Genomic DNA, 27,337 nt, shown 5'->3' on the forward strand with positions numbered 1-27,337 from the left:
TCAGATAAATATCACTTTATACAAAGATTTGTAGAACAAATGAGAGACTCAAACATTGGGTCCTTGTCACATTCATAAAAGTGCATATAATTTTCAAATTCCACATAGTGCTTCTTAATGTTTAGTAACACCCTGGCAAAGTCCATTTCTCCATCACAGGATCCTCATGCTTATCATCTAATGCTTGTTAATGAAAAGGCCTATAGTACTGACTGCTACTATGCAGTTTCCCAAATTTTACTTGGGCACAGTCATTATCTTAAGGAAGATACAATTCCTTAGTAAACATCAAATAAATAAACAAATTTTCACTCATAGAAATTATAGTTATTGTACTCCCAGTGCAAAATTTCACCCATTCAACCATTTCTTCATGTATGCATACATTCAATCAATGTTAACAGAACATGTTCAGGCCCCTGGTTAACTGTCAGATATGCATGAATATATTCATTTAACAAATACGTAAGTACCTATATTGTGCCAGTCCTTAACTCCATTATAGATTAAACACAGCTGAAAAAAGAATTACTTAACTGAAAAAAATGTTCTGAAGAAATTATCCATAGTTTATGACAGGGAGATAAACAGAAAATATCTAAGAGATTAGGAAGCTAAAATGAGATCAAGTACACATCTAATTGGAATTCACAAAAAGGTAACAGAGATAAAGGGAAAAAGGTTATATTTGAAATGATAATATATCTTTCTAAACTAGACCATATACTACATATAGTCATAAGAAAATGACATCTTGTAGTGAAATTCTGAGCAACAAAAAAATACCCGATTTAAAAAGCAATTAATTAAACTAAAACCTTTGCTCTACTATATATGACATCTGTTTGTGATGCTGAAGTCAGCTTTCACAGTTTTTCACTTCATAAAACATTTCCAATTTCTAGAAGTTCCTACTGAATTCATAGTTTCCTATCATAAATTACAAGATATCATAAAATACAATTATATGTATTTTTATACCTACTTTGGAAATAGGTATCATTGTATTCAAATTGCAACCTCATATGAAATCAAACATCAGCTAACACAAACATAATAAAAACCAGCACACTGATAAACTTTCTGAGCTTATATAATTTGCACGAAAAAAGTTTTCTCTCATAATATGTAATACTAAAGTGCTTTCTGTGTAGTTTCTTGTAAATATTTGATACATATTACTTTCCATTACAACACAGAAAAATGTAACAAAACTATCACTTCAAACATCTAGCTGATAATAATTCACTATTTCATAGTTTCTCCTAGGAATTTTTCTATTATTCTACATACCAGACAAGAGTAAATGTAGAATTATAAACCCTTTTCAGGTAAGAAATTTGACTACTAAAACATTAATATTCTCTCTAGGTGGTAGCAATTATGGATAATTTTTAAAACATTTTATCATTTAAAATTTTTCTGTAATAAGCGCATCACTTTGATAGTCAAAAAATATGGTACATTTAAAATTTTTTGATAACTACTCCAAGTGAGTCTAAGTTTTATCTTATTCCTTAAATTCAGATTAAATAACAATTAATTAGTCTTTTTCCCAAAGTTCAGAGTAAATGACAATCAAGTCATTGTTTCCTAACTACAGGGCGAATTACATTTAATCTGAAGAATTTCTACTGCCATACCAACTTCTGTTCAAACTGAACGAAAAATAGGTAGATAAATGACAGACAGATAAAATACTTTAAAAATTAAGCCAAAATGAGAAAATGAAAAGGGAAAGAGTTAAATATATTAAAATAATTGTGAAGGACAGCAGGATTTACGAAGAACCACCAGTTAACCAATAAACCAAGTTCTTTTCAAAGTTGACTAAGTAAGGTTCTAGTTGATCAGCCAATCTGAGTAATAACAGAGATCACACAGCCAAATGCTGGCATGCCACAAGGAACTTAGGAAAAGGAACTGCAAGTCCTTTATCTAAAACTAGAAGGCATGTTTATAAGGAGCACAAAATTATTCAGTATGGAATTTAAGGAATAACTTTTATTCAGGTAACTGAGACTATGAAACTAAAAAAGAAAACCTGTTTTCTTCATGTTGGGCTTGAATTTATTTCTTTTGATCAAAAGTCACTTCAAAACATCACAGATAAAAATGTAATTACAAACTTGATCTTCAAAGTAACTTATAAATGTCAGCCTAGAAAAACATGTAATATATTCATTTATAAATTAGATTAAATACCAGGAGATAATTTCATAAAGGAGCTATCTATAAACCATTATTTTATTTTAATAGAGATGTCAAGGATAAATAAATAAAATCATAAGCTCTTATAAGTAGAATGTAACATTTAGAGATTAACTGATGCAAGCATCAATTCAATGCACAGTTCAACCTTTATGCCATCTTATATTTATTGTTTTTCACAGTCTTTATTCAACTTGAGAGTTAGAGTTCCTGAAATTATGGTAGTTTCACATATCATATTTATATCTGATTGTATTCTTCTTAAAAGTTATATATATATGAAAAAAATTTTTGATGTAAACAGAAATAAATATTCTTTGAAAAAAATGCAGTAAGGAAAAAATGAAGAAATAATTGCATTACCCAAATAAAATTATGTAAACATTTTCGAGTTTCATATATTTAACAGACATGATCTTATACTACATGTTTTTATTTCTTAACATTAATATTTTAATATGAACATTTTCTATGTGTGATTTTTAAAGACTTTCTAGTATTGTATGATCAACTATATTGAAACATTCACTTGTGATTAAAGATTAAGACTGCTTGTATAGTTTTGTTACTATAAATATGAGTGCAATAAACATCCCTGTGCATAGACTCTCTAGGCATCACTGAGCATAACTGATATTTCTTTAATATAAAATATTAGGAAAGGAACTACTGAATCAAGGCTGAGAAAAAGTTTTTGAATATGAGAATGCTACACATTTCTTTTAAGCCTTAATCAATCAGAGAACACAATGAACAGTCATCTGGAAATACCAGAATGTTATTTTTATTAAAAATTCACCATTTTGCAGTCTCTCTATATTTTAGAGCTTCCCATCATTCTTTTCTAAGTCAACATTATTGAGGTATAATTTACATAAAATAAAATGCATACATTTTAAGTGTAGAGTTCGGTAAGTTTGGACAAAGATAAGTAGGCATATAACCAACCACCTATATCTTCAAATCAAGATATAGAACATTTGCACTACCTCCCAAATTATTATTTTCTTATCCTTTACATACCTTACATACCTTATAGAGCATTATTTTACAAGGCTGTAATTTTAGTTTTTATCAGTCACTTTCCTTTTAAGAAAATTAAGAAGAGGAAATCTTAACGTTTACATTAACCAGAATTTAACATTTCTAAATCTCTGTACAGTATTCAATTCTGCAGATCTAAGTTTCTTCTGGCTTAATTTTCTTTTGGCCCAAAGAAAATAGTTTAGCATTTCCTGTACTTTAGAATGGCTTGCAACAAAATCTCTCAGCTTCATTTGTATTGAAATGTTTATATTTCATTCTAATTTCTGAAAGATATTTTTATTGAATATAGAATTCTGAATTAAATTTTTCTACATTTTAAACATGTCATTTCATTGTTTCTAGCCGCCAATATTTCTGATGAGAAATAAGCCTTTATTTGCATTATTGTTTCCCTATAGGTAACGTGTTTTTTCTCTCTTGCTGATTTCAAGATTTTCTCACATAAATTTTGAGTATGATGCATCCAGGCATGATTTCTTTGTGTTTATAGTTAGTTGCTTTTTTTGGATCTGTGAGTATATGCTTTACATCAAGTTTGGAAAATTTTAGGTCATCTTTTGTTTAAATATTTTTATGCCCCATTCTCATTTTTTTTCCTTTGGGACTCCAATTACTTGTATGTTAAACAGGCTCCTTCATTTTTTTTCTCTCTCTTCTTTAGAATAGATGATTTTTATTGATGGCTCTTAAAATTCACTGACACTTCCATCATCTCCAATCTATTGTGAAGTATAAAATTTTGATTTTAGTTATTGTATTTTTCAGTAAGAGATTTCTATTTCCTTTTTTTTTTGAGTTTCCATTTATCTGCCAAGATTCTCTACCACTTCATTTATAATGTAATATTTTCCTTTAAGTCCTTGATCATATTAAAAAATAGTTGCTTTAGCATTTTTATCTGCTAAATCCAACACCTGGGCCATCTGAATATAGGTTTCCATTTATTGTTTCTGTCTTGATTGTGGATCACATTTTCCAATTTCTATAACATAACTAGAAAAATTTAATTATACACTGAGCAGTATGAAGGTAGATTATTAAACTCTGGACAATTATCTTCCTCTGAAAGGTACTGATTTCTGTTCTAGTAAGCAGTTTAATTTTTTGATGATCACCTTGAATTCCAGGCTTAATTTTATGTTCTGTTCGAGTGGATCCATGGAAAGCCCTAAATATTCCCCAAGGTTCTCTAACTTGGCAAAATTCAAACTCTAAACTCTGTTTCCCCTAGGAATCCTGTGTAAGCTTTCTTTTTGGTTTTATAGGGTGGGTACAGTATGGTTAATGTTAATATGGTGTCACCAAGGTGTTGAAGAGGTCTTTCAATCCAGGCCTGGCCAGAACGCCAATATATCCCATCACTGCTTGACAATTAGAATCCCTGGTCCCCTCTTTTTGTTTTGTTTTTTCTGTTTTTTACTGGTTTTAATTTTTATTGTAGTTGATTTACAATGTTGTGTTAATTTCAGGTGTACAGCAAAGTGAATCAGTTATATATATACATATATCCACTCTTATTTGGATTATTTTCCCATATAGGCCATTACAGAGTACTGAGTAGAGTTCCCTGCATCACACAGTAATTACTTATTAGTTATTTTATATATAGTAGTGTGTATATGTCAATCTCAATCTCCAAATTTATCGTCCCTCTCATACCCCCTGGTAACCATAAGTTTGTTTTCTATATCTGTAACTCTATTTGTGTTTTGTAGATAAGTTCATTTGTACCCTTTTTTAGATTCCACATATAAGCGATATAATATGATATTTGTCTTTCTCTGTCTGACTTACTTCACTCAGTATGACAATCTCTAGAATAGCCAAAGGAATCTTGAGAAAGAAAAATGGAGCTGGAGGAATCAGGCTCCCTGACTTCAGACTTTACTACAAAGCTACAGTAATCAAAACAGTATGGTACTGGCACAAAAGAGAACTATAGATCACTGGTCCCCTCTGAATCCTAAAGAGTCTTTTCTCTCTGGCAAATCTCAGGTAGTCTTGCATGTGTAGCCCAGCCATCATCTAAGGACTCATAGTACACTCTCTCACAAACCAGGCCACTGTTCATTGCAGCACCCTCTTATCTGGTGCCCTTTCCTACAGATTCTAGATGCTTCAACAACTTATGAACTATAGTCTGCCTTTTCAGTTCAAACAGGACTGCCATGCTCTTCTTGACCTCCATCGCCAGAGTTTGGTTTGGAAATTTTCCCAGACAAAAAGTCATGATGATGGTGAAGCTCAACTTACAAATTTTCCTTCTATCATTTGCCTTCTGTGACTTTTGATGTTTTCCAATGCCTAAAAATAGTTGCCTCAAATATAAGGTTAAGAAGTCACCCTATCAGCATTTTGAGTTCTGATAGGATTGAAAAATCACCAACCTATAATAAATTACAGTTTTATTATATTTCACTTTTACCTGTAATTTCAGGAGCATGGAAACTATGCCCTATTTCCATACGCTTCAGTGTTTCTTGAAGTCCAGAAATCTAAAAAGTAAAATCCAAAGATATGAGGTTATATACTAAATAACTCAAAAAATGGGTTAAAATACAATGTTTAAATATTGATTACAAAATATAGAAAATATTAATTTCTCTTGGATTAATTCCTATGTATTTTAAAAATTTAAACATTAATTGTAACAAAAGAAAACACAATTTTATTAAGTTTAAATTCAATTCCATGGCAAGTATTAAGTATCTATTATGGGTAAACGCCTGAAACATTTATTTCACAGCATAGTTTCCTGAAACAACAATACTCATTGCACACTTTTAATGATAATTATTCAGGTGTCTACTTTGAGAGTTTTCTCCTCTGTTGAAATTGCTTCACAACAGCCTAATTCATCTTTATGTCCATAAAAGATGAGGTAAGTATTACTTGGGAAGTAAAATATGAAGAGACTGTTGTTATCCTAAAACTCTTAACTCATCTTCCACCCACAAACTTACTCCTTGTTTTATTTAATTTGTTAGTTTGGTGGCATACCATTTACTGATATTTCCTGAAAAACAGACTTAAATTAAAAATTCAACCTTAAAAAGCTATCTCATCCCTTATATGATTATACCAACACAAAATATCATCTATTTAATTATATACAGATACACACATTTTTCTACTATCATTGAGTAGCAACATTTCCTTATTAATGGAAACTAGCAGATAATAATTTGTAATCTATGGATTAGTGCTCATGAAATGCCTGGGTGGGAAAAAAAAGTAAAAATTTTATATCTATTTTTGGATGCCAAATGGATTATAAAATTTTTTAACGAATTTCTTATTTAGTATAGTGTAAAATTTACATAAAAGTTGCAAATATGGTACAGAGAGTTCCTGTATACCCTGTTTCCCCTGTTAATGCCATGCATTACCATGGTACATCATCAGGCTCAACATCCAAACCAAATTTGGTTGGTGGTCCATCTATAGCTGCCCACAATAGTTCCTTTGTCCTTTGACATACTCCATTATCATATTGGGTATTTCCTTCCTCCCTTCCTTCCTTCCTTCCTTCTTTCCTTCCTTCCTTCCTTGTTTTCTTTTTTACATTATGAACATTTCCTAATTTCTAGCACAACATGATGCCCCAAATGCTCACCCGGGCTCATCTTGTATTTTCCTTACCCAGACTACACTCAGCCACTTCTCCAAGGAGCACTAACTACTTCCTCTTATTGGAGAATAGTATTAGAAATTGATATTGGGCACTGGATATACTTGTTGCTACTGCAGTGTCATTACTTCTAGACCCTCTCAGCAGACAGACCTAGAAATACATACATATATATGTATGTATCTTTTAGAATTTATCCTAAATTGAACCCCATGATCCAAAAACAATAAAATGTAATCTATTATACATATATATATATATATATTCTACCAAATAAATTAGATTTTATCTTTTTTGAAACATGGGGCTCTAATTCAGAATTTTGGACATTTTCAGTAATTCTGTAAAGTTGAAACTAATTAAATTATAGATGTTTCCATAAGACTTAAATAAATTTAAAAGTTGGGGACTTCCCTGGTGGCCCAGTGGTAAAGAATCCACCTTCCAATGCGTGGGACTCAGGTTTGATCCCCGGTCGGGGAACTAAGATCCCACATGCCTCGGGGCAACTAAGCCTGCGTGCCGCAACCAGAGAGTCCACGCACTCTGCAGCCCAGGCGCCACAACCAGAGAGAAGCCCACGTGCCTCATTGAAGAACCTGTGCGCCACAACGAAAGATGCTGCATGCTGCAAAAAAGATCCTGCGTGTCGCAACAAAGATCCTGCGTGTCGCAACTAAGACCTGACACAGCCAAAAATAAATTAAATAAATAAAATATTTTTAAAGATAAATAAAAGTTACATTGTTTATTATCTATCAAAAGAATTTATAAACACATACTTATTAGATTTTTGTCATCTCACAGTACACTTTCACTCTTATATACAAACTAAATAGCATTAAAAATTCTAAAACCTAACCCTTTTTCATGCAAAGTATTTGAGAAGTCTATATGTTAAGAGAAACACAGTAAGCTAAATGGTCATTAAGATAAGGTTTTTAAGGAAATGATAAGGAAATGACAATGAATGAGAGTCAGGACAATGAGGTCCAGATGTTAAGGATCTCACAGAAGGTGTAGCAGAGGCCATGGAATAAGCAAGGTATATTAGGTTCACACTCAAAAGAACCACCCAGAACCATGTACCTAAACACCAGGAATATAACCAAACCAGTCACACTACACTAGAAAGTGAAGGCCGAAAGGATAGCATGTAGACTTTGGGCCAGTGGACACATAAGGGTCTCTTGTACTAGGAGCCATCTGGGAAGAGTGAGAAGAAAAGGATGCTATTTGATGACAGAAAATTAACACTGACAGATATGTTTTAGCTAAACAATCAGTTAATATAACATTCAAACACCCTGTGTTAAACTCAAAGAGACCGTTTTAACCCAGAAAGATCTGTATAGTCTTTAATAGCAGGTTATGTTTTATTTTGCCTTCAGCAGGAGTAGGGGTTCAAAGACAAAGTAAGTTGTAGATAATGAAGATACAGTTCTTTACATATATGAATGGTAGTGTGTAAAATTCAACCCTTCCTCATAGAGAGAATGATTTTCATTTTCAAACATGTTTTCATTTTAGATACATATCAATCATAAGGCAAGTAATTTTATCTTTGTTTAATGAATGAGAAAAGAGACATATATGTAAAGTTACCTGAATGTTCACATGGCTACTTTGTAGCACAGCTGGGACTGACTCCTATCACTCCTAATCCTTAGCTCTTGTAACCAAACCAGTGATGAGCAATCTGAAACCCAAAGACTGTATATGGCCTAAATATGTCCTTAATATGGCCTTTGATCTAACCTCATGTTAGAGATAGGGGAACTGATGGCCATTCCAGGAAGATAACTTAGCCCTAATCACACTGATATTGCCTGGAAGATCTAGTCCAGTGATAGATAGATGGCAGATGTAGAAATCAACAACCTGTAGGGGAGTGTAGGCACTTGCCATCATGGATGCCTGGAAGGCCCTGATATCCCTGAATATTGAAACTTAGTCTGAGTGGTCTGTCAGAGACACCAAAGTATACGTGGTCACTTGGGAATGTATGGCCAGGGGACTGATGGATTCCTCCTGAGAGAAGAGTAATAGGGAGATGTGCATGAAAACAGGGGGAAAAGGAGAGTAAGATGAGGAGCAAAAGTCTAAGTTGTTTTGTGGCAGGAAAAGAAGCAGGAGCAACCTGAATCTAGCTCACAGTGTTCCAGGTTGTAGAACTGTCTCTTGTTGGGAGGCTGTGGGGACAGGTTAGATGAAAAAGAGCAAAGAGATGAAATTCTGAAGGTTTGACAATACAGTACCATAAAAATGTAAACTATTATTAAACTATTTTTATGCAATATTACCATTAATGCAATTCATACATTCAAGAATACACAATTAAATTTCAAGCACAAAGAAACACGAAGGGTTTCCCTGGTGGCGCAGTGGTTGGGAGTCTGCCTGCCGATGCAAGGGACACGGGTTCGTGCCCCAGTCCAGGAAGATCCCACATGCTGCGGAGCGGCTGGGCCCATGAGCCATGGCCACTGAGCCTGCGTGTCCGGAGCCTGTGCTCCGCAACGGGAGAGGCCACAGCAGTGAGAGGCCCGCGTACCGCAAAAAAAAAAAAAAGAAACAAGGAGACAAGTGATGTTTTTATTGTAGTAGCTGAAGATTATACTCAAGAAAAGACAATATACAGTTGATTAAAGTATGTCTTAATAAAATCATTCACACTTTTGTAACCATCGTGCAAGCTTCTGTAGCTTCTGAAAGTTTGACCAAAAATTAAAATCTCCAGAAAACAATAAAAGAATGTTAAGCATAGTAGCAGTTTTATATTTTCTAATAAAGTGTTACATATTTTTAATGTGGCCAAAAAACATTTTGTTTTATTTTTCTTGAATTCTATACTAGAGATTCCTCACCACTACCCCAGGCCTAGGCCTATACAAAAACCCTGCAAGAAGAATGAAAAAGGGTGTCAACAGCAAAAATGACTGAAAATTGCGTCAGTAACTAGGTGTTTCAAATATTCATTTGGGGGTAAATTGCATGGACTTTCTATTCATTATCTCATCTAAGTTTCACAACAATATTAAAAGATAGGTCATTGTGGTTATACTTTATGTATGAGAAATCTGAGTTTAAAGTGTTTAGGTAAGGTCCAGGTTTACAGCTGTCAAAGCTGGCATTTAAAACCCAGCTTAAATGTTGTTATGTTTTAATGGCTGAGTTTTTCTCTGTAACTATATTTTAATAATCTCCTAAAAAGTTATATTTTAATTAAATAGTTTTAATTCAATAATAATCTTTGTAGTTTTAAAATGGATATAATACTTTTCCTGGATGTTTCCAAATTAATCTTTTTTACAGCATGACAATTGGGGGAAATCTTTTAAAATTTAACTCAGAAACAAAACCAATATTTCTAATAATGTTATAAAAACTAAATGGTTAAAAATCATTTTCAGGTAGCTTGGATGGTCTCTTTACCTGTCCCACTGCTCTGTCTCTTTCCAAAGAGGTCAGCATTTTCTGCTTCAGTAAAGCGTGGTGCTTCTCATATAATACTCTTATAGTTGGTTCATAAGATGCGTAATGTAACTTCAACCTATGAAAAATAAAGGGCATCTTAAAGGGTAATTGAGTTAAATCAGTGATTCCATATAACACCTAAATCTTTTTTCTATTTTTTTTCATTGGAATAAGAAATGAATTAACCATATAAAGGTCAACACAACAGAGCCAAGAAGTTCAAGAACTACTATTTGGCATACAACTTCCCTGCAACCTAGGTGGAGGTGGGAAAGTCACATTTCTCTTGGGTTAACTAGTTCTCTGTTTACTTTTGTTGTATTCAAGTATGCACCCAGAAGTTGCTGCTATTCATTGACAGAAAACAAAATTGCAGTTTCTTTAATTAGAAACAATTTTCAAAAAGACAAGGGCTACAAACAATAGATGATTAAACAGAAAGGGTGTCATTCACATCAAAATTAAGGATGGTCTTGAAAACAAGTATGAATAACCTCATATTAAGAAAATTAAGTATAAAATATTTTGATATCTCAATTCATCTCAATGTATGATATAAATTTTAAGAATCTGTTTTATTTGAAAACGCTTTCAAAATATTTTTTCACTTTTATGAAGCGTGATTTACATGGAGTGAAATATATAGACCTTAAGTATTACAGTTTTCATGCATGCCCAGGTAGTCCACATTGTCATCAAAATATAGAGCATTTCTAACATTTCAGGAGATTCTAGACATTCATATACTTGGAATCATAGAACATGTTCTCTTCAGAAACTGGCTTATTTCACTCAGCATAATTTTTTTTTAGATCCTTCCATGTTGTTGTATATATCAGTAATTCATTCCTTTTTATTGTGAGTACTATTCCTTTGTATGTATATTCTACAATGTGTTTATCCAATATTATGCTGATGAAGAACTGAGTTATTTTCAGTTTGGGACTATTATGAATAAGGTTTCTATGAAAATTCTTATACAAGTCATATAAGATATTTTTGGTTATGTACCCTCATTTCCCTTAGAAACCATACCTAGGAGTTGAATTGCTGGGTCGTAATTTATACTTCCAACAGCAATATATGAGACTCCTGGTTACTTCACCTCTTTGCCAACATTTGGTGATAATTAGTATATCTAGGGTTTGACAATTTTATTATCAATTTTGCCAGTTTTGTTATATTTTTATACAACCAATATATGATTTTGTTGAATTTTTCTTATGTTTATAACTTTGCTAGTTTATTGGTTTCTGATCTTCTTTTTTCTTTGTATTTAATTGTTCTTTTTTGAGCTTCTAAGGTACAAGATTAGACCATTAGTTTAAATTTTTCTTCTTTTCTAATATAAGCTATCAATTTCACTTTATGCACTGCTTTGGCTGAATCCCACAAATTTTAATGTTACATTTTAAATCATTCAGTTCAAAATATTTTCTCATTTCCTTCTTTGATTCATGGGTGATTTAGAAATATGTTACTTAATTTCCAGTTATTTGGAAATTTTCCAGAGCTTTTTGTCATTGATTTTTAATTTAATTTGATTGAGGTCGGAGATACTTTGTATGGATATCAGTTCTTTGAAATTTATAGAGATTTTTTTTATGGCTCAGCATATGACCTATTTTGGTGAGCATTCCATAGGCACTTGAAAAGTCCAAAGTATTGACAGAATTCAAGAAATATCAATTATGCACAATTAATTTGTCCTATTCTGTCAACTTGAGAATTTTTTCCTATTTTTCTAATAATTGCTACAAGAGGAATGTTAAAATCTCCAATTATAACTATGGAAATATCTATTTTTCCCTTCTGCTTTATCAGGTTTTGCTTCATATATTTTCAAGTCTTATATTAGAATCATGCACATTATATCTTTCTGATGAACTGACTCTCATCAATATGAAATGACTTCTTTTTCTCTGGTTCTCAGGATGTCCCTGACAATGCTGTTTCTGTAGTGCTCCTCCTCAGGCCCTATGGGCTTGCAGAGGTGGCCCTCCTGCCCTAGAAAGAGCTAACACTTCAGCTGTGCTGCAAGCTGCTGCAGAGGCCTTTCGAAGTTTACCTTTAAGCTTTTTATAGGGCAAGTCTAAAATAGTTCCTTCTCCAAGACTAGAATAGCTCAGCTCCTATGGCTGGGTTTATCAAGGGTCTTAACTGAGTGCTCAGAGTATTCAGTGAGCTTTCTCCATTGTAGCTGGTCAGAACTCCTACATCTGCAATCTCTGGAATCTCCATTTGGCACACAGTTGCCCAGGAGCTGTTCTTTGCAGGCTTCATGTTCTGTTACCATGTACTTCCACAACTTAGTATCTGGTCAAAGACTAAAAGGAACCACTACAGATATTTCTCAAGTACCTTTTCATGTACCTCCCTCCTTTTGTGCACCCTGTCCTGCAAATTCTAGCTCTCTCAGCAGCCCTGAACTCTGACCTTTGCCTCGTCAGCTCATCAAGACTACCGTGGTCTGTTTGGGTCCCACCTTGTCATACTATTTTCTGAAAAGTGACTCCAGACAGAAATCTGGGCTGATCATGCTGCTCACTTTGTGTATTTCCCTCCTCTTAGACATCCCAGTTCTACTCTACAAAACAACACCAAAAATTCTGTCCAGTTTTGTAGTTCATTACAGTGGACAGCTAGTCCAGTACCAGCTGGAGAGCTAGCTTTATACCAGTTATTCTTATATGACTCAAAGCAGAAGTCTCCCAAAATAATTTTACATTTGTTTTTATTAAAAACTTAAAACAGTAGTCCTCATTTTATAAAATATTTTCATGAATATATTTATGAAAGCCATTGATTTATAAATCATATTTCTCAACATAATTTTGATTATACTTCATTGATGACAGTAATAAAACCTAAGCATTAAAGTTATGATATATATTTATATTATATTATATATAATAATATGTATTTTATATATGTTATACTTAGTGTGTATTAATTCAGTCACACTCAGCAAAGCAAGGGAGAGTAATAAAATAAAAGATATAAGTAGTATATATAATTTCATCCCCTATTCTACTTAATGTACTTAGCATATATACATTTTGCTATATACTATAAACTTCTAGGGACATTTATACATTTGTAAACACACATTCAGGTACAGAGTTATATACACAAAACATTGTGTGCTGAGTTTGTGGGCAACTGAAGTAAAAACATTATTGATGATTTTGGCATCTACTCATTCATGAGACATGACTGGATTATCCTCTGTGCAAAGAATTAGCAACACGTAAATACCAATAAGATATAACAAGGAAACATTCACAGAAATCTTCTGTTTAATCAGACTAAAAAAGTGTGACTGTTTCATAAATTCCATAAGAACCTCATAATGCATCCACTTATAAGTTCTAAATGTTGGTATTAAAAATTCTGAAAATAAGTACATTCATAATAAGTCACTCATGTTAAACAGGAAATTCTGAAAAATTGAGAGGTAAAAGCAACAAATTACAACTTAGTTGAACAATTTAGAGAAAACATTAAGGTTAACTTTTTGTGGTTTATGATAAAAAGACACATCATTGAAATATTTGGGTAAAATATGACACAGAGAACTCAGACCCTAACTTATCCTGGAATCAAAAACCCTCTTCTCTATAGCTGATTTATTATGCAACGGCACAATTACAAGATAAGGTGTTCACTGCTGACTGATTAACTTCACTGGTGATTGATTAGCTTCATGACTAGTTTTTTGGGGACGCTCAGTTCATCAATGAAATTTTGTTTTAGGTCCTTAGAAAAAATATATTAGTGATTTATCCAGATGGTTCAATGGAGACATTATTCTTACTAATTAAATATGGAAATAAAGGCTATCTGAATATACACTAAGTGTAGTTATATTCCAATGTAATGTGGATTTCTTCACTGGGGCCCCTAAGGATTACAAAAAGTATAATCTGAAAATGCTGAATTTTTACATGAAATAAATTATAATAGTATTCTCTTTAAACATTCTAGGAAATTTAACAAGTATGATATATTTTACACATAGGCTCGAAGTCTCAAAAAAATAATTTAAAACAAAAACTCAAACAACAATTTACCATGAATACAACATCAGCAGCAGTGAACAATCATATTTCAGCTGCCACAGCTGGATACCAAGGTGCTCTGAGACTGTCATCAACCCAAGTAACTGAAGTACTGAAGCCTGCCTGTATCAGCACAGAGGGTGAGAATGGACTCAAACCTGAGATCTTTCCCATGAAGAATGTACTGTGATTCAAACTCACGTATGTGTATGTGTATGTATGCACACACACACACACACACACACACACACAAAACTACTAAAATACCTTTGGGCTTTTCCTCTGGGCAAATGGGTACCTCACCCTGATAAAGGCACAGCAATTAGTTATCTTTGTACAAGAAAAAGCTTCACTACCTTTATAGACTTCTACATGACTTCAGAAGAGCCACAGGCCTCTTTATTGTCCTGAGAGTAAAATAATTCCCAAATATAAAAGATATAAAATTAAATCCCAAATATTAAAATATAAAAATTTTTAAAACAAAATACAATATACAGTTCTAAAAAGAGACCTGTATAAAAATGCAAAAGGGAAATCTACGTGAAATAGTATATATTTAGCACATACTTTCAGTGTTAGGGTATGTGCAAAGTACTTACTATCTATTATGTTCCAGACACTATATTAGGTACTTTTATTATGACAGTTTTTACAGATAAGAAACAGAATTACAATGAACACACAAAGGTAAGTAGTGGAGCCAGGCTTCCAATGTTTATGTGACTCCAAAATCCAAGCTCTTTCCATTACATTGTACTACTTCTCAATTAATGTTATTGTTAAGAGGAAAACAAATCATTTCAAAGACTTTTTTCTGAATTTTTCTGGACTTGGAACAATTTTATGAATCAAAAAAATAATTTAGACCAAAATATGAAACCAAAAGCATTGATTAAAGTCAATGAATAAACACTCTCAAGGCCTTTTTTTCAAGTTAATGCAATCTCTTTCATTAAACTGGTTTTGATTTCTATAGAGATTCAATTAAGAAAAATCAGAAAAACGCTAATTTCTAATATATTGCTAAGTTAAAAGGTACATTGATTCTTTCGAGACAGCCTATGATTAAGAAATCATAAAAGTCATAATGACCATAATCACTACTAAAGACAGCAATTATCCTGACCACCCCTAAGCTATGTTGTTCAATACAGTAGCCACTAGCCAAATGTGGCTATTTAAATTTAAACTTAAATTAATTAAAATTAAATAAAATCAGCAATTTAATTCATCAGTTGTACTAGCCACACTGAAAGTGCTTAGTAGAGGATGTGACGAATGGCTATCATATGGGGCAGTACAGATATAAAATATTTATAACATTACAGAAAGTTCTATTGGGCAGCACTGCCCTAGAACAAGCAAAGGAGAATTTTAGTTAGAGATTATAAATTCTTTTCTTATTTGGCGGGTGGGGGGGGGGGTCAGGGAGACGAGGAGGACAGAGGGAAGTGAATCTGAGTATCATTAGAGTAATTTCTAAAAGTCTTAGGATAAATTCAAGGTTATGCAGTTTGTGGCCCCTTCCACCTTGCCCTTGTCAAGCTGCTTCTGCACTTTGCTCTCCATTCTTACAATTTGGCGAACATGTCACGTTCCTCCAATGACTTGGTGCCTTTGCACAGGACGCTGACCCCACTCCCTCACCCTGTTAACTCATACTTTAGAATTCATTTCCTTTAGAAATAGGTCCCTGAACCAACTCACTCTCCAATCTGGTTGGGGTGACCACCTCTTGGCTTGCATAAAAACAATGCAGTATATTTCACTATATTTCTGTTTAACTCCTCCCCCATTACACATCTTAATAGTCTCTGGGAACCTTGACAGCAAGGACCTAAACTTGCTCATCTTTGTATCAAACACATGGCACACAGTAGATGCTCAATAAATGCTGAATGAATAACTTTACCTGGAACCTTCTTCCATGGCCAAATGGCTTAACACAAATTAAATAGTTCTTTGATAAATATGCCAACAAATACTAGCAGCTTACCCTTTGAGGTCATTAATTAATTTGTCTTTCTCCTGGACTGTTCTCTTGTGGTGCATTCGATGAAAATCACGTTCTTTCTGAGTTTTCAGCAGATCTTCTCTAGCCTTGCTGAAAAATAAAAATAATAACAACTTTAAAAATCACTGCTAATTCTTTTCTGAAAAAATTATTTACTTATCAATTCAAATCCAGTACTAAGCAATTCAAAAGATTATTGAAAAGCAAAGATTCCACTATAATTCTCATTGAAATATCCCAACCAATATAACATATATGGGGGTGGGGAATGAACAGGCTAAAACCTGTAGTTTCAAAACTATCATTTATTCATGTTTCATTTAAATAAAGGAAAATTAAAGGTATGCTGCCACAATAACACATAATCCATCTATTTTCAAAGACAATTTGCTTATAAAATTGAAATACATATAAAATAGGATAATTCAAAATAATTACAAATAAAGGAAAAAACTTTACAAAATTTAATTCTGAACTTGCTTGAATATATGGTTAAGTGGGCTACTTAGTTCTGATAATTGTAAAAAAGAAAGCGTATAAATTCTAGAAAACCAAGATTTTATTCTGGTAAGGCATGTGAAAAATATATACCACCTACAAATCATATTACTAAAATAATTGGTAACTTAATGAGAAAAGTCTTCAATATCAGTGTTGTGATACAGAAGCATTCAACTGGATATATCTTCTGTAGATCCCTGGCATAAAGCAAGCGAGAGTATTCTTTCTCAGCCCAAGTCGTATGTGAAAAAATTAATGGGAATGTTTCCCCCACCTCTACAATGTAAGTTAGTTTCAATGTAATAATGTAAAATATAATTTATAATGTAAAAGTGGTTATCTAACAGTCTTAGTTAACTGACAAAGTGCTACTGCACTGAGATTCTAACATTCTGAAAAATGGATGGACTAAATTTGAGTACTGACAGCTCTCAAAAAGATCAGAATGGAATAAATCTGCCTCTCATATTTCAAAATTCAGATTATATGAAATAAATGCACGCAATAGATTTCTGCTTTAGGAGCTATGTCAGAGCAATCATTGAGGAATGGTGGCTGGGATACTGCCAGAGCACTGGTATGAGTTTAGGTTTTCAGACTTCGGATGGCACATATTATGATCAGTGAGACTTCTTGCTGAAAGATCAAGCCATACGTGGCATAAGATGAAAGTGTCTTTTCCATTCTTCCAAGTTTCTTTCTTTCTCCCCTACCATCTCCCACTTATTTTGGATGACCTGTACTGTTCTTCATTCTACTGTCAATGTTGTAGTTTTGACCACATGTAAATAAACATTGTGTCACAGTACTTCATGGTCTAACCATCTAACCCTCAACTTCCTTTCCAGGCCAACAATCTTGAAGGCACAAGAAAATGTTGATTAAAATATTGAGACTTGAAAAATCATCTGTGGAATATTCCAACTATTAGATAAACAAACAGTTTGTTCTTTCCAGGTTTTAACTCTGTGTGTATGTGTGAGAGAAGATGGACCAAAAAAAAGAGAGAACCCCTCTGCCACCAAAATGTGCCCAATGAGTAGAGAAGTGAGTATAAGGAGGAGTGAGTTTAAGTAGAATGACTAGAAAAGATAAATGGCTGAGTTGGCATTTTGTTGTGAAAACACAAGAACATCACTTGAATTCACATTCACTTATAAGAAAAGTATGTAAAGTGTCTTATATACTATCATGCACATAGAAAATATTCAATAAATGCTACTGTAATCATCATCATCATCATATTACTATTTAGTATAGTAGAACAGATATATTCAATTCCTCAAACAGCTACATTTATCTACCTAAAATAGGGGGCATGCCAGTAGGTAAATATCCTCTCAGGGATCAAAAGTATCAGAATACATGATTATTAGTAACACTGATCTTTTTGTATATCTTTATAAAAGAATTTAAACTTTATGAACATCGATTTTGAGTCTACTAAAACTCCATTTTGAGTCTACAACAACTTGATGAATTACTTCATGGGCTTATATTTTATTTATCTTATCTGAAATGTAAACTCATAATAGGTTAAAAAAAACTTAGAAAAATAATATTGCAGAGTTTCTTAAGCAGAACCACAAATGTACAGCACTGCATCAACTCACTTTTTAAATATACACTTAAAGTCCTATTTGTACTCATCCCAGGAAAGAAAGCATAGGAATTGACTGAAGTATTGCACTTTATAAAGTTTTTCTGACCATTAAATTGGTTTTCAGAGACTCGCTTTCTGTTTGGACAAATGAAGTCTACTCAGTGAAACAATTTAAATTCATTTCATGGTGATGCTTCTCCTATTATGACCTTCCTGCTGCCCATTTGCTTAATAAAAGGAAAATAAAAGTTGTACTAAAAAATAAAGTTTGAAATATTCATATAAGCTATTAATATTTAAACTATATAGTATTTTCTCATTATATTAGTAGAGCATCGTTGTGTTTAAGAAAAACTTTTATTAAGACAGACACCAAATATATAAATTCTATTTCAAGTACAATGAAGCAAGTTATTCAGTGAAACATTCTATTTAGATTCGTATATCAAAAAGAACACACTACTTAAATGCTTTTCCTTAATGAGATGGCAGAGTGACTAACTTCCCCATTTCAGGAAAGCAGCATATCAAAATATATAATTAAATTATAAAATATCAAGATACTCATATATTTTCATACTATAAAAGCACTGTCCCCAAAACTCCATGTTTAACGTATTAACGTGATTTAATAATGTACTCTAAAAAATTATTTTTAACTGAATGCTCCAAGTAAAATAATTTTTATTAACTGAATAGTTTTTACTAAGCTTTTAATAATAGATTTATTGAGTTATTCTGTTATCATAATTTGGCAAAAGGTATCATATAAACATTTTCTTGTTTACATGCACCAATCAAAGTAGGCCATCTTTATCATGTATTTTTTCGTGTGCAAACTTGAATCAAAGTGATTTCTGATAACAGTACTGTATAATTACCAACTATTTCATTCTCTTCAATTGGTTATAAATAAATTTGTTTAACCCACTACAATTATTATTGGAATAATTGTCAGATAGCCAAAATACTACTCAGCTAGATTAGATGCAAACTTTCATTATATTCTTAACCAAAAAAGAAAGGGGTATACCCATGTCTGGAAAAAAATACCTTCTTAATTTAACAAGCAATTACCTAAACACTAAAGCATGAAATTTTATGGGCCTCATTATTATCTTTATCCACAGTGTGTGTTTCTGAAAGTCATTAAATTAAATGGGTCTTTGGAAATGCTGGGTACTCTTTGACCTTTCATAGAAGTGAATTTTGTAAGTGAAATTAGGGCCTATTAGTAAAGCACCTAATTTTTTCTCAGTATTAACAGCCGTTTGATTTTCATTATGCCTATATTTTCCGGCAGAAGATAAAACCAAGTATTTCATTATTTTTAAGATGGTACACTTTAATCTTCTATTTAGAAATCCCAGTCAGTATTATTTCCTGCCTAATCTTCAGGACTCTCAATAAAACTTTTCTGGTCTGCATTACATTTCCTTACTATAAAAGCTCAGCAAAGGAAGACAGTACTCTAAATGGGGCAAGATGTAGCTTCAGAGAAAATTATTTAAATTCCCATCATAAAAGGAAAACGATGCCTACTCCTAAGGAATACTATAAAAGAGGCAAAAATCTTCAATTAACTACTCTAAAAATTATTAAAAGCTTAATTAAAGAGCCAAAATGGTTTTTTTCTTAATTTTTATTGGAGTATAGTTGCTTTATAATATTGTTAGTTTCTTGCAGTACAGCAAAGTGAATCAGTCATATGTATACATATATCCACTCTTTTTTCCATTTCCTTCCAATTTAGGTCATCACAGAGCATTGAGTTCCCTGTGCTATACAGTAGGTTCTCATTAGTTATCTGTTTTATACATACTAGTGTATATATGTCGATCCCAATCTCCCAATTCATTCCAACCCCCTCTTCCTCCCTTGGTAAACATAAATTTGTTCTATACATCTGTGACTCTATTTCTGCTTTGCAATAAGTTCATCTCTACCATTTTTCAAGATTCCACATATAAGCAATATTATAAGATATTTGTTTTTCTCTTTCTGACTTACTTCACTCTGTATGACAGTTGCTAGGTCCATCCATGTTTCTGCAAATGAGACTATTTCACTCCTTTTTACAGCTGAGTAATATTCCATTGTATATATGTACTACATCTTCTTTACCCATTCCTCTGTCAATGGACATTTAGGTTGCTTCCATGTCCCGGCTATTGTAAATAGTGCCACAATGAACATCGGGGTGCATTGCATCCTTTCAAATTACAGTTTTCTCCTGATATATGCCTAGCAGTGGGATTGCTGGGTCATATGGTAGCTCTATTTTTAGTTTTTTAAGGAACCTCCATGCTCTTCTCATAGTGGCTGTACCAATTTACATTCTCACCAACAGTGTAGGAGTATTCCCTTTTCTCCACACCCTCTCCAGCATTTATTGTTTCTAGATTTTTTGATGATGGCTATTCTGACTGGTGTGGGGTGATACCTCATTGTAGTTTTGATTTGCATTTCTCTAATAATTAGTAATGTTGAGCATTTTTTCATGTGTTCGTTGGCCATCTGTATGTGTTCTTTGGAGAAGTGTCTATTTAGGTCTTCTGCCCATTTTTTCATTGGGTTGTTTGTTTTTTTTTATATTGAGCTTCATGAGCTGCTTGTATATTTTGGAGATTAATCCCTGGTCAGTTGCTTTGTTTGCAAATATTTTCACCCATTCTGAGGTTGTCTTTTCAATTTGTTTACGGTTTCCTTTGCTGGAAAAAGCTAAAGTTTCATTAGGTCCCATTTGTTTATTTTTGTTTTTATTTTCATTACTCTAGGAGGTGGGTCAAAAAAGATCTTGCTGTGATTTATGTCATAGAGTGTTCTGCCCATACTTTCCTCTAAGAGTTTTATAGTATCCAGCCTTACATTTAGGTGTTTAATCCATTTTGAGTTTATTTTTGTTTATGGTGTTAGGGAGTGTTCTAATTTCATTCTTTTACAGCTAGTTGTCCAATTTTCCCAGCAGCACTTATGGAAGAGACTGTCTTTTCTCCATTGTATATTCTTGCCTCCTTAGTCATAGATTAGGTGGCCATACGTGCATGGGTTTATCTCTGAACTTTCTATTCTGTTCCATTGATCTATAATTCTGTTTCTGTGCCAGCACTATACTGTTTTGATTACTGTAGATTTGTAGTATAGTCTGAAGTCCGAGAGCCTGATTTCCCCTAGCTCCATTTTTCTTTCTCAAGATTGCTTTCACTCTCTGGGGTCTTTTGGTCAAAGTGTAAAAAATTTTGTTCTAATTCTGTGAAAATTACCCTTGGTAATTTGATAGGGATTGCACTGAATCTTTAGATTGCTTTGGGTAGTACAGTCATTTTCACAATATCGATTCTTCCAATCCAAGAACATGTTATATTTCTCCAATTGTTTGTGGTATCTTTGATTTCTTTCACTAGTATTGTATAGTTTTCTGAGTAGAGGTCTTTTGCTTCCTTAGGTAAGTTTATTCCTCAGGATTTTATTCTTTTGATGTGATGGTAAATGGGATTGTTTCCTTAATCTCTCTTTCTGATCTTTCATTGTTAGTGGATATAAATGCAACATATTTCTGTGTATTAAAAAAAAGTACACACTGCTATATTTAAAATGGATAACCAACAAGGACCTACTGCATAACATAGGGAACCCTGCTCAATATTATGTAACAACCTAAATGGGAAAAGAATTTGGAAAAGAATAGATACATGTATATGTATAACTGAATTACTTTGCTGTAAGCCTGAAACTGTCAACATTGTTAATCAACTATACTCCAATATAAAATAAAAAGTATTTTAAAAAACATATTTCTGTGTATTAATTTTGTAACCTGCAACTTTACCAAATTCTTTGATGAGCATTAGTAGTTTTCTGGTAGCATCTTTAGGATTTTCTATGTATAGTATCATGTCATCTGCAAACAGTAACAGTTTACTTCTTTTTTTCCAATTTGGATTCCTTTTATTTCTTTTTCTTCTCCAACAGCCATGGCTAGGACTTCCAAAACTATGTTGAATAATACTGGTGAGAGTGGGCATCCTTGTCTTTTTCCTGATCTTAGAGGAAATGCTTTCAGCTTTTCACCATTGAGTATGATGTTAGCTGTAGGTTTGTCATATATGGCCTTTATTATGCTGAAGTAGGTTCCATCTAAGCCCAATTTCTGGAGAGTTTTTATCATAAATGGGTGTTGAACTTTGTCAAAAGCTTTTTAAAGAGCCAAAGTGTTAATAGCACACATTCACATAAGTCCCTCCTATTTGCCAGGCACAGCTACAGGCCCTGGGGATATACTGAGCACAAGACAAGTCCCTATTATATGGAGTTCACAATGTAACAAAAATGTATACATTAGATAATTAGATGTAAAGGGCACAAGTTTCGAGCTCCTTCATCTAATAACCTTATTAGGTTATCTTTAAAGATAACCTAATAACTGGAAAGAGTAACCATACAAATAGAAGACTAAAACTTATAAATATATCAATCCTTCCCCCCAAAAAAGTATGTATGTATAAATATATGTGTACACACACACACATTCTTCCCAAATTGTTATAGATTCAACTCAATCTTAATTCTAGTCCCACGCCTGTCTTTCTATAGAAATTGACAAAGTGATTCTTAAATTTGTATGAAAATGCAAAGGACCTAGGATAGTCAAACTGTCCTTAAAAAAGAAAAACAAAGCTGGAAGACTAACTCTATCTGACTTTAAGGACTTAATTAAACTTACAGTAATCAAGAGTGTGGTATTAGTATAAGGATAACAAATAGGTTAATGGAACAGTATAGAGTATAGAAATAGACCCACAATTACAGGGTCAATTGATTTTCAACAAAAATGCCAAAGAAATTCAATGAAGGATGAAAAATCTTTTTAAGAATGGTGCTGGAACAATTGACTACTCCTACCGGAAAGAAAATTAACCTCTAGCTCATACCTCACACAGTATACAAAAATTAAAGCTAGATCACAGGCTGAAATACAAATTCTAAATCTGTAAAGGTTTTAGAAGAAAACAATATTTCTGTGACCTGGGAGTAGGCAATGGTATCTTAGCCAAAATATCAAAAGCAATATTATAAAAAAGATAAATTAGACTTCCTCAAAATTTAAAACTTCTGCTCACCCAAAGACACCATTAAGAAATTGAAGAATCAAGCCATAAACTGGAAGAAAATATTCACAATATTCTGACAAAGGATTTGTAACCAGAATATATAAAGAACTCTTACAACTCAAAAATAAGACAACTAATTCAACCAAAAACAGGCAAAAGATTTACACAGAAAGCAGGATCAATGAATGGCCAATAAGCACACACACACACACACACACACAAAATGTTCACAATATCATTAGTTATCAGGAAAATGTATATCAAAACTACAAGAAGCTGCTACCATACAACCACTAAAATGGCTGAAATTTAAAAGACTAAAAAAACTCAATGTTGGTGACAATATGGAGCAATTGGAACTCTCATATATTGCTCTTGAGAATGTAAAATGACTCAACTTGAATGTCAGGAAATGGACTAGCAGTTTCTTATACATCTACCCTTCATAAATTCCATTCCTAAGTTTTTATCCAAAAGAAAGAAAGCACATCCTCACAAAAAGACTTGTACACAAATGTTCATAGCAGTATCATTCATAATAACCACAGTTGGAAACAACTCAATAGAAAAAGGGTAAATAAATTGTGGTATACACTACACAATAGAGTACTACTTAGCAATAAAAGGGAACAAATTATTGATAAATGCAAAAATCACATATAAATTTTACAGACTTTAGCTGAGTAGAAGATGTCAAAGACAAAGAAATGAATATTCTGTGATTCCAGTTATGAAGTTCTCAAACTGGCAAAGCTAATCTAAGGTGGAAAATAAAATCAGAACAGTGATTGCCAGGGGAGGGAATGACTGAGAAGGGACACAAAAGAAATTCCTGGATAGACAGAAATGTTCTATAGTAACATGAGTATGGAGGTTACAAGACTTCATCTGTTTGTCAAAATTATGTAGCTAAGACTTGTACATTTCAATTTATGTAAATTATAACACAAAAAAAGAACTGTAAAAAATAATATAATAAACAGGATGTGGGGTAGGGTGTGGGTGGAGATAGAAATAAGAATGGCAGAAAGTTGAGAAGTGTTGAAACTGCTGACAGGCCCAAGAAGTTCATTATTTTATTTTGTTTACTTTCTATATGCTTGGTATTTGTTTAGAATTAAAAAGTTAAGAAGTTAAATATTTTTGGTTAAAATAACAATTGGTCTACATTTCAATATAAAAGTACAGTTATATTCTAATCTTCCAAGAAAGAATGTCAAACTCCTACTTATATCATTCCTCTCCAGTATCTAGTATGTATTGGGTTGGTCAAAAACTTCACTCAGGTTTTGCCGTAAGATGTTCTGAACGAACTTTTTGGCCAATCCAATAATATATTTAATGTAACTATAAATCTTTTTAATAATGCTGTTTTTCCCTTAAAAACATCCATAAAGAAATTTTCCAAGCAGTTTTTTCCCAAACCTTTTTTTATCAAGATTTAATTGACATGTAACATTATATCAGTTTCAGGTGTACAACATACTGATTGGATGTATGTTTGTATATATTGCAAAATAATCACAAGTCTGGTTAACACCCATCACGAAACATACAGATACACCATACACCAAATTTTATATTTTAGAAGATAATCTACATTTGCAGCAAATATAGGGAAAGCCCCTGTTCTAAAATTGGCATTGCTTACAGCAGAGAAAAAGACAATTTCTTTTTTAATTATAGCAATTCAGATATTTTACAGTGAAATATTTTCCCTTTTCATCTCTTCCTTCATGCTTCATCATTGCTGAATTTCAAAAATAATGATAATATTTTTTAAATCTAGGGATGACAGCCTTTAGAGATATTGATAATAATAGCTGACATTTTCACAGCACTTTGTGATTTACACAGCCCTTTAATATAGATTGTCTTATTTAGTTATCACATCACTCCCTAGGAGTTAATAATATTATGCATAATTATTCCCAGTATAACAATAAGGAAACTGAGTTAATAAGTAGCAGAATATTGGAAGCTAGGTATTTGAACTTTAAGTTCAGTACTCTTTCCATGGCAAATCTTCCCTAGATAAATAATAAGCTTACAGCTATATGATTTCACTGATTTTTCTAGATTCATCACTAAATGCTACCAGTTTAATCAAGATAATATATAACACATCTGTAACCTGACTTTTTATGTATTAAATATTAATTATTAGAAAAGTATTTGACATCTACATTTATCTTGCTTTAAGAAACAGCCTTAATTCTAAAAAAGAAAACTTTAATGTAAATTCCTTAAAGGGAATCCCATGTTTATCACTAATTCCTACTGGGAAAATATCCTCACAAGTCAAATTGAAAAACCTGTGTGATGAAACTTACAATTTGGGGCAAACTTGTAGCATGACAGAGGTAGTTTTGGGAATTCTTTACAAAATTTCAGTCTCCATTTTCTGGGAATGTATCCAACAAAATTAGGCCACAGGGACATCCTTCATCAAAAGGGGCTGTGAAGCACAATTTGCTTAATATTCATTCAATGATATAAATATTAGGCATTTACTAAGGGTCAAGCAGCTTTCCTTCAAATTTTCCATGTCAGGTAGACTAAGCTAAATAAATATTTTCCTTTTCTAATTTGTATAAGTTTAATTATATCAAGTAAGATAGATTTGAGAGATACCATAAGCCCACTGAAACTAAAACTATATTTTAGTAAATACAGTAAATTTTAGAAACATTTAGTAATCTGATATTTTAGTAAACATGAACAAGAGACAGATTTCATTTGAGTGATATCTGTTTGAATCATGGTTTCTTTTAACATTAAGTTAATAATTTGCATGGGCAACAGTTTATATGGTTTTGATTATAGTTATTAAATATAATATTCAATAAACAACCAGTAATAAAAATGATCATTTCATAGCACTGGGGCAAAACTCATTGCAGAAAGAGGCTCTACCTATTCAAAAGAAATTAGCAAACTTAGGCAATAATTCAAAGGAGATCAGGAACTGAAACAGTATGCCAGGCAGCACTCTGAAAAATTTGCTGTGTCAAATTCCCAGTGCATCCATTAGGTGTGAGTGTCAGGGCCAAGAGTGCAAACCACTTCTGAGAAATGGAACTGAGGATAGAGAGGATGCTGGTTCTAGTACTATCATTCTGTGGATCATCATACACTTCCAACTAAAATGTAAAATCCCAAATAGTACATCCATAGATAATATGAAAGTTGTATAACTTGCAAAATACATTTCTGTAAGTGCACATAATAACTGAATAAAACAATCGTACAAATTATCATTTATTTACCACCACCTTTCAAAAGCAGAAGCTTATTTTAAATGTTTCCTTCACCTGGCAATACAGTCTCGTTTCTTTACATTAAAGTATTTTACAAAGATCTTAGAAATATTATGTTCCTTTATGGTAGTTCTGTTTATCTAATTTTTGTTTTAATATGATTCTTTAACAGAGAAAGCCCCTCTTCAAATGTTTAATAAAAATTAATGAACAAAGGATAAACTGTCTACTCCATATCTAAGCATTAATTTTTCACCTAACATTGTCTTAGATGAGTATGTTTACCCCAAGTCAACACATTCACATATTTGTCTTTGCCAGAATAACACTGCACATTTATCTAAGTTTGTTTGCCAAAACTTGCATGTCTTTCATTAATTTAGAAAGAAAGAAACATGCAGAGATATTTGGTTTCTGT

At 32.6% G+C, this 27,337-nt stretch overlaps 1 protein-coding gene across 1 annotated transcript in view; it reads right to left on the reverse strand.

Annotated features, from left to right (window-relative positions):
* The window catches only part of SPAG16 (sperm associated antigen 16), an 873,487-nt gene that overhangs the window by 817,023 nt on the left and 29,127 nt on the right, over positions 1–27,337 (reverse strand). The window contains exons 6-8 of the mRNA XM_060151305.1: positions 16,427–16,534; positions 10,325–10,442; positions 5,684–5,753 (exon numbers count right to left, since the gene is read on the reverse strand). Of these exons, the coding sequence (XP_060007288.1) occupies positions 5,684–5,753; positions 10,325–10,442; positions 16,427–16,534 (296 nt within the window). The remainder of the gene's footprint in view (positions 1–5,683; positions 5,754–10,324; positions 10,443–16,426; positions 16,535–27,337) is intronic.

This window comes from Lagenorhynchus albirostris, chromosome 6 (genome assembly GCF_949774975.1).
Source record: "Lagenorhynchus albirostris chromosome 6, mLagAlb1.1, whole genome shotgun sequence".
NCBI classification, from domain to species: domain Eukaryota; kingdom Metazoa; phylum Chordata; class Mammalia; order Artiodactyla; family Delphinidae; genus Lagenorhynchus; species Lagenorhynchus albirostris.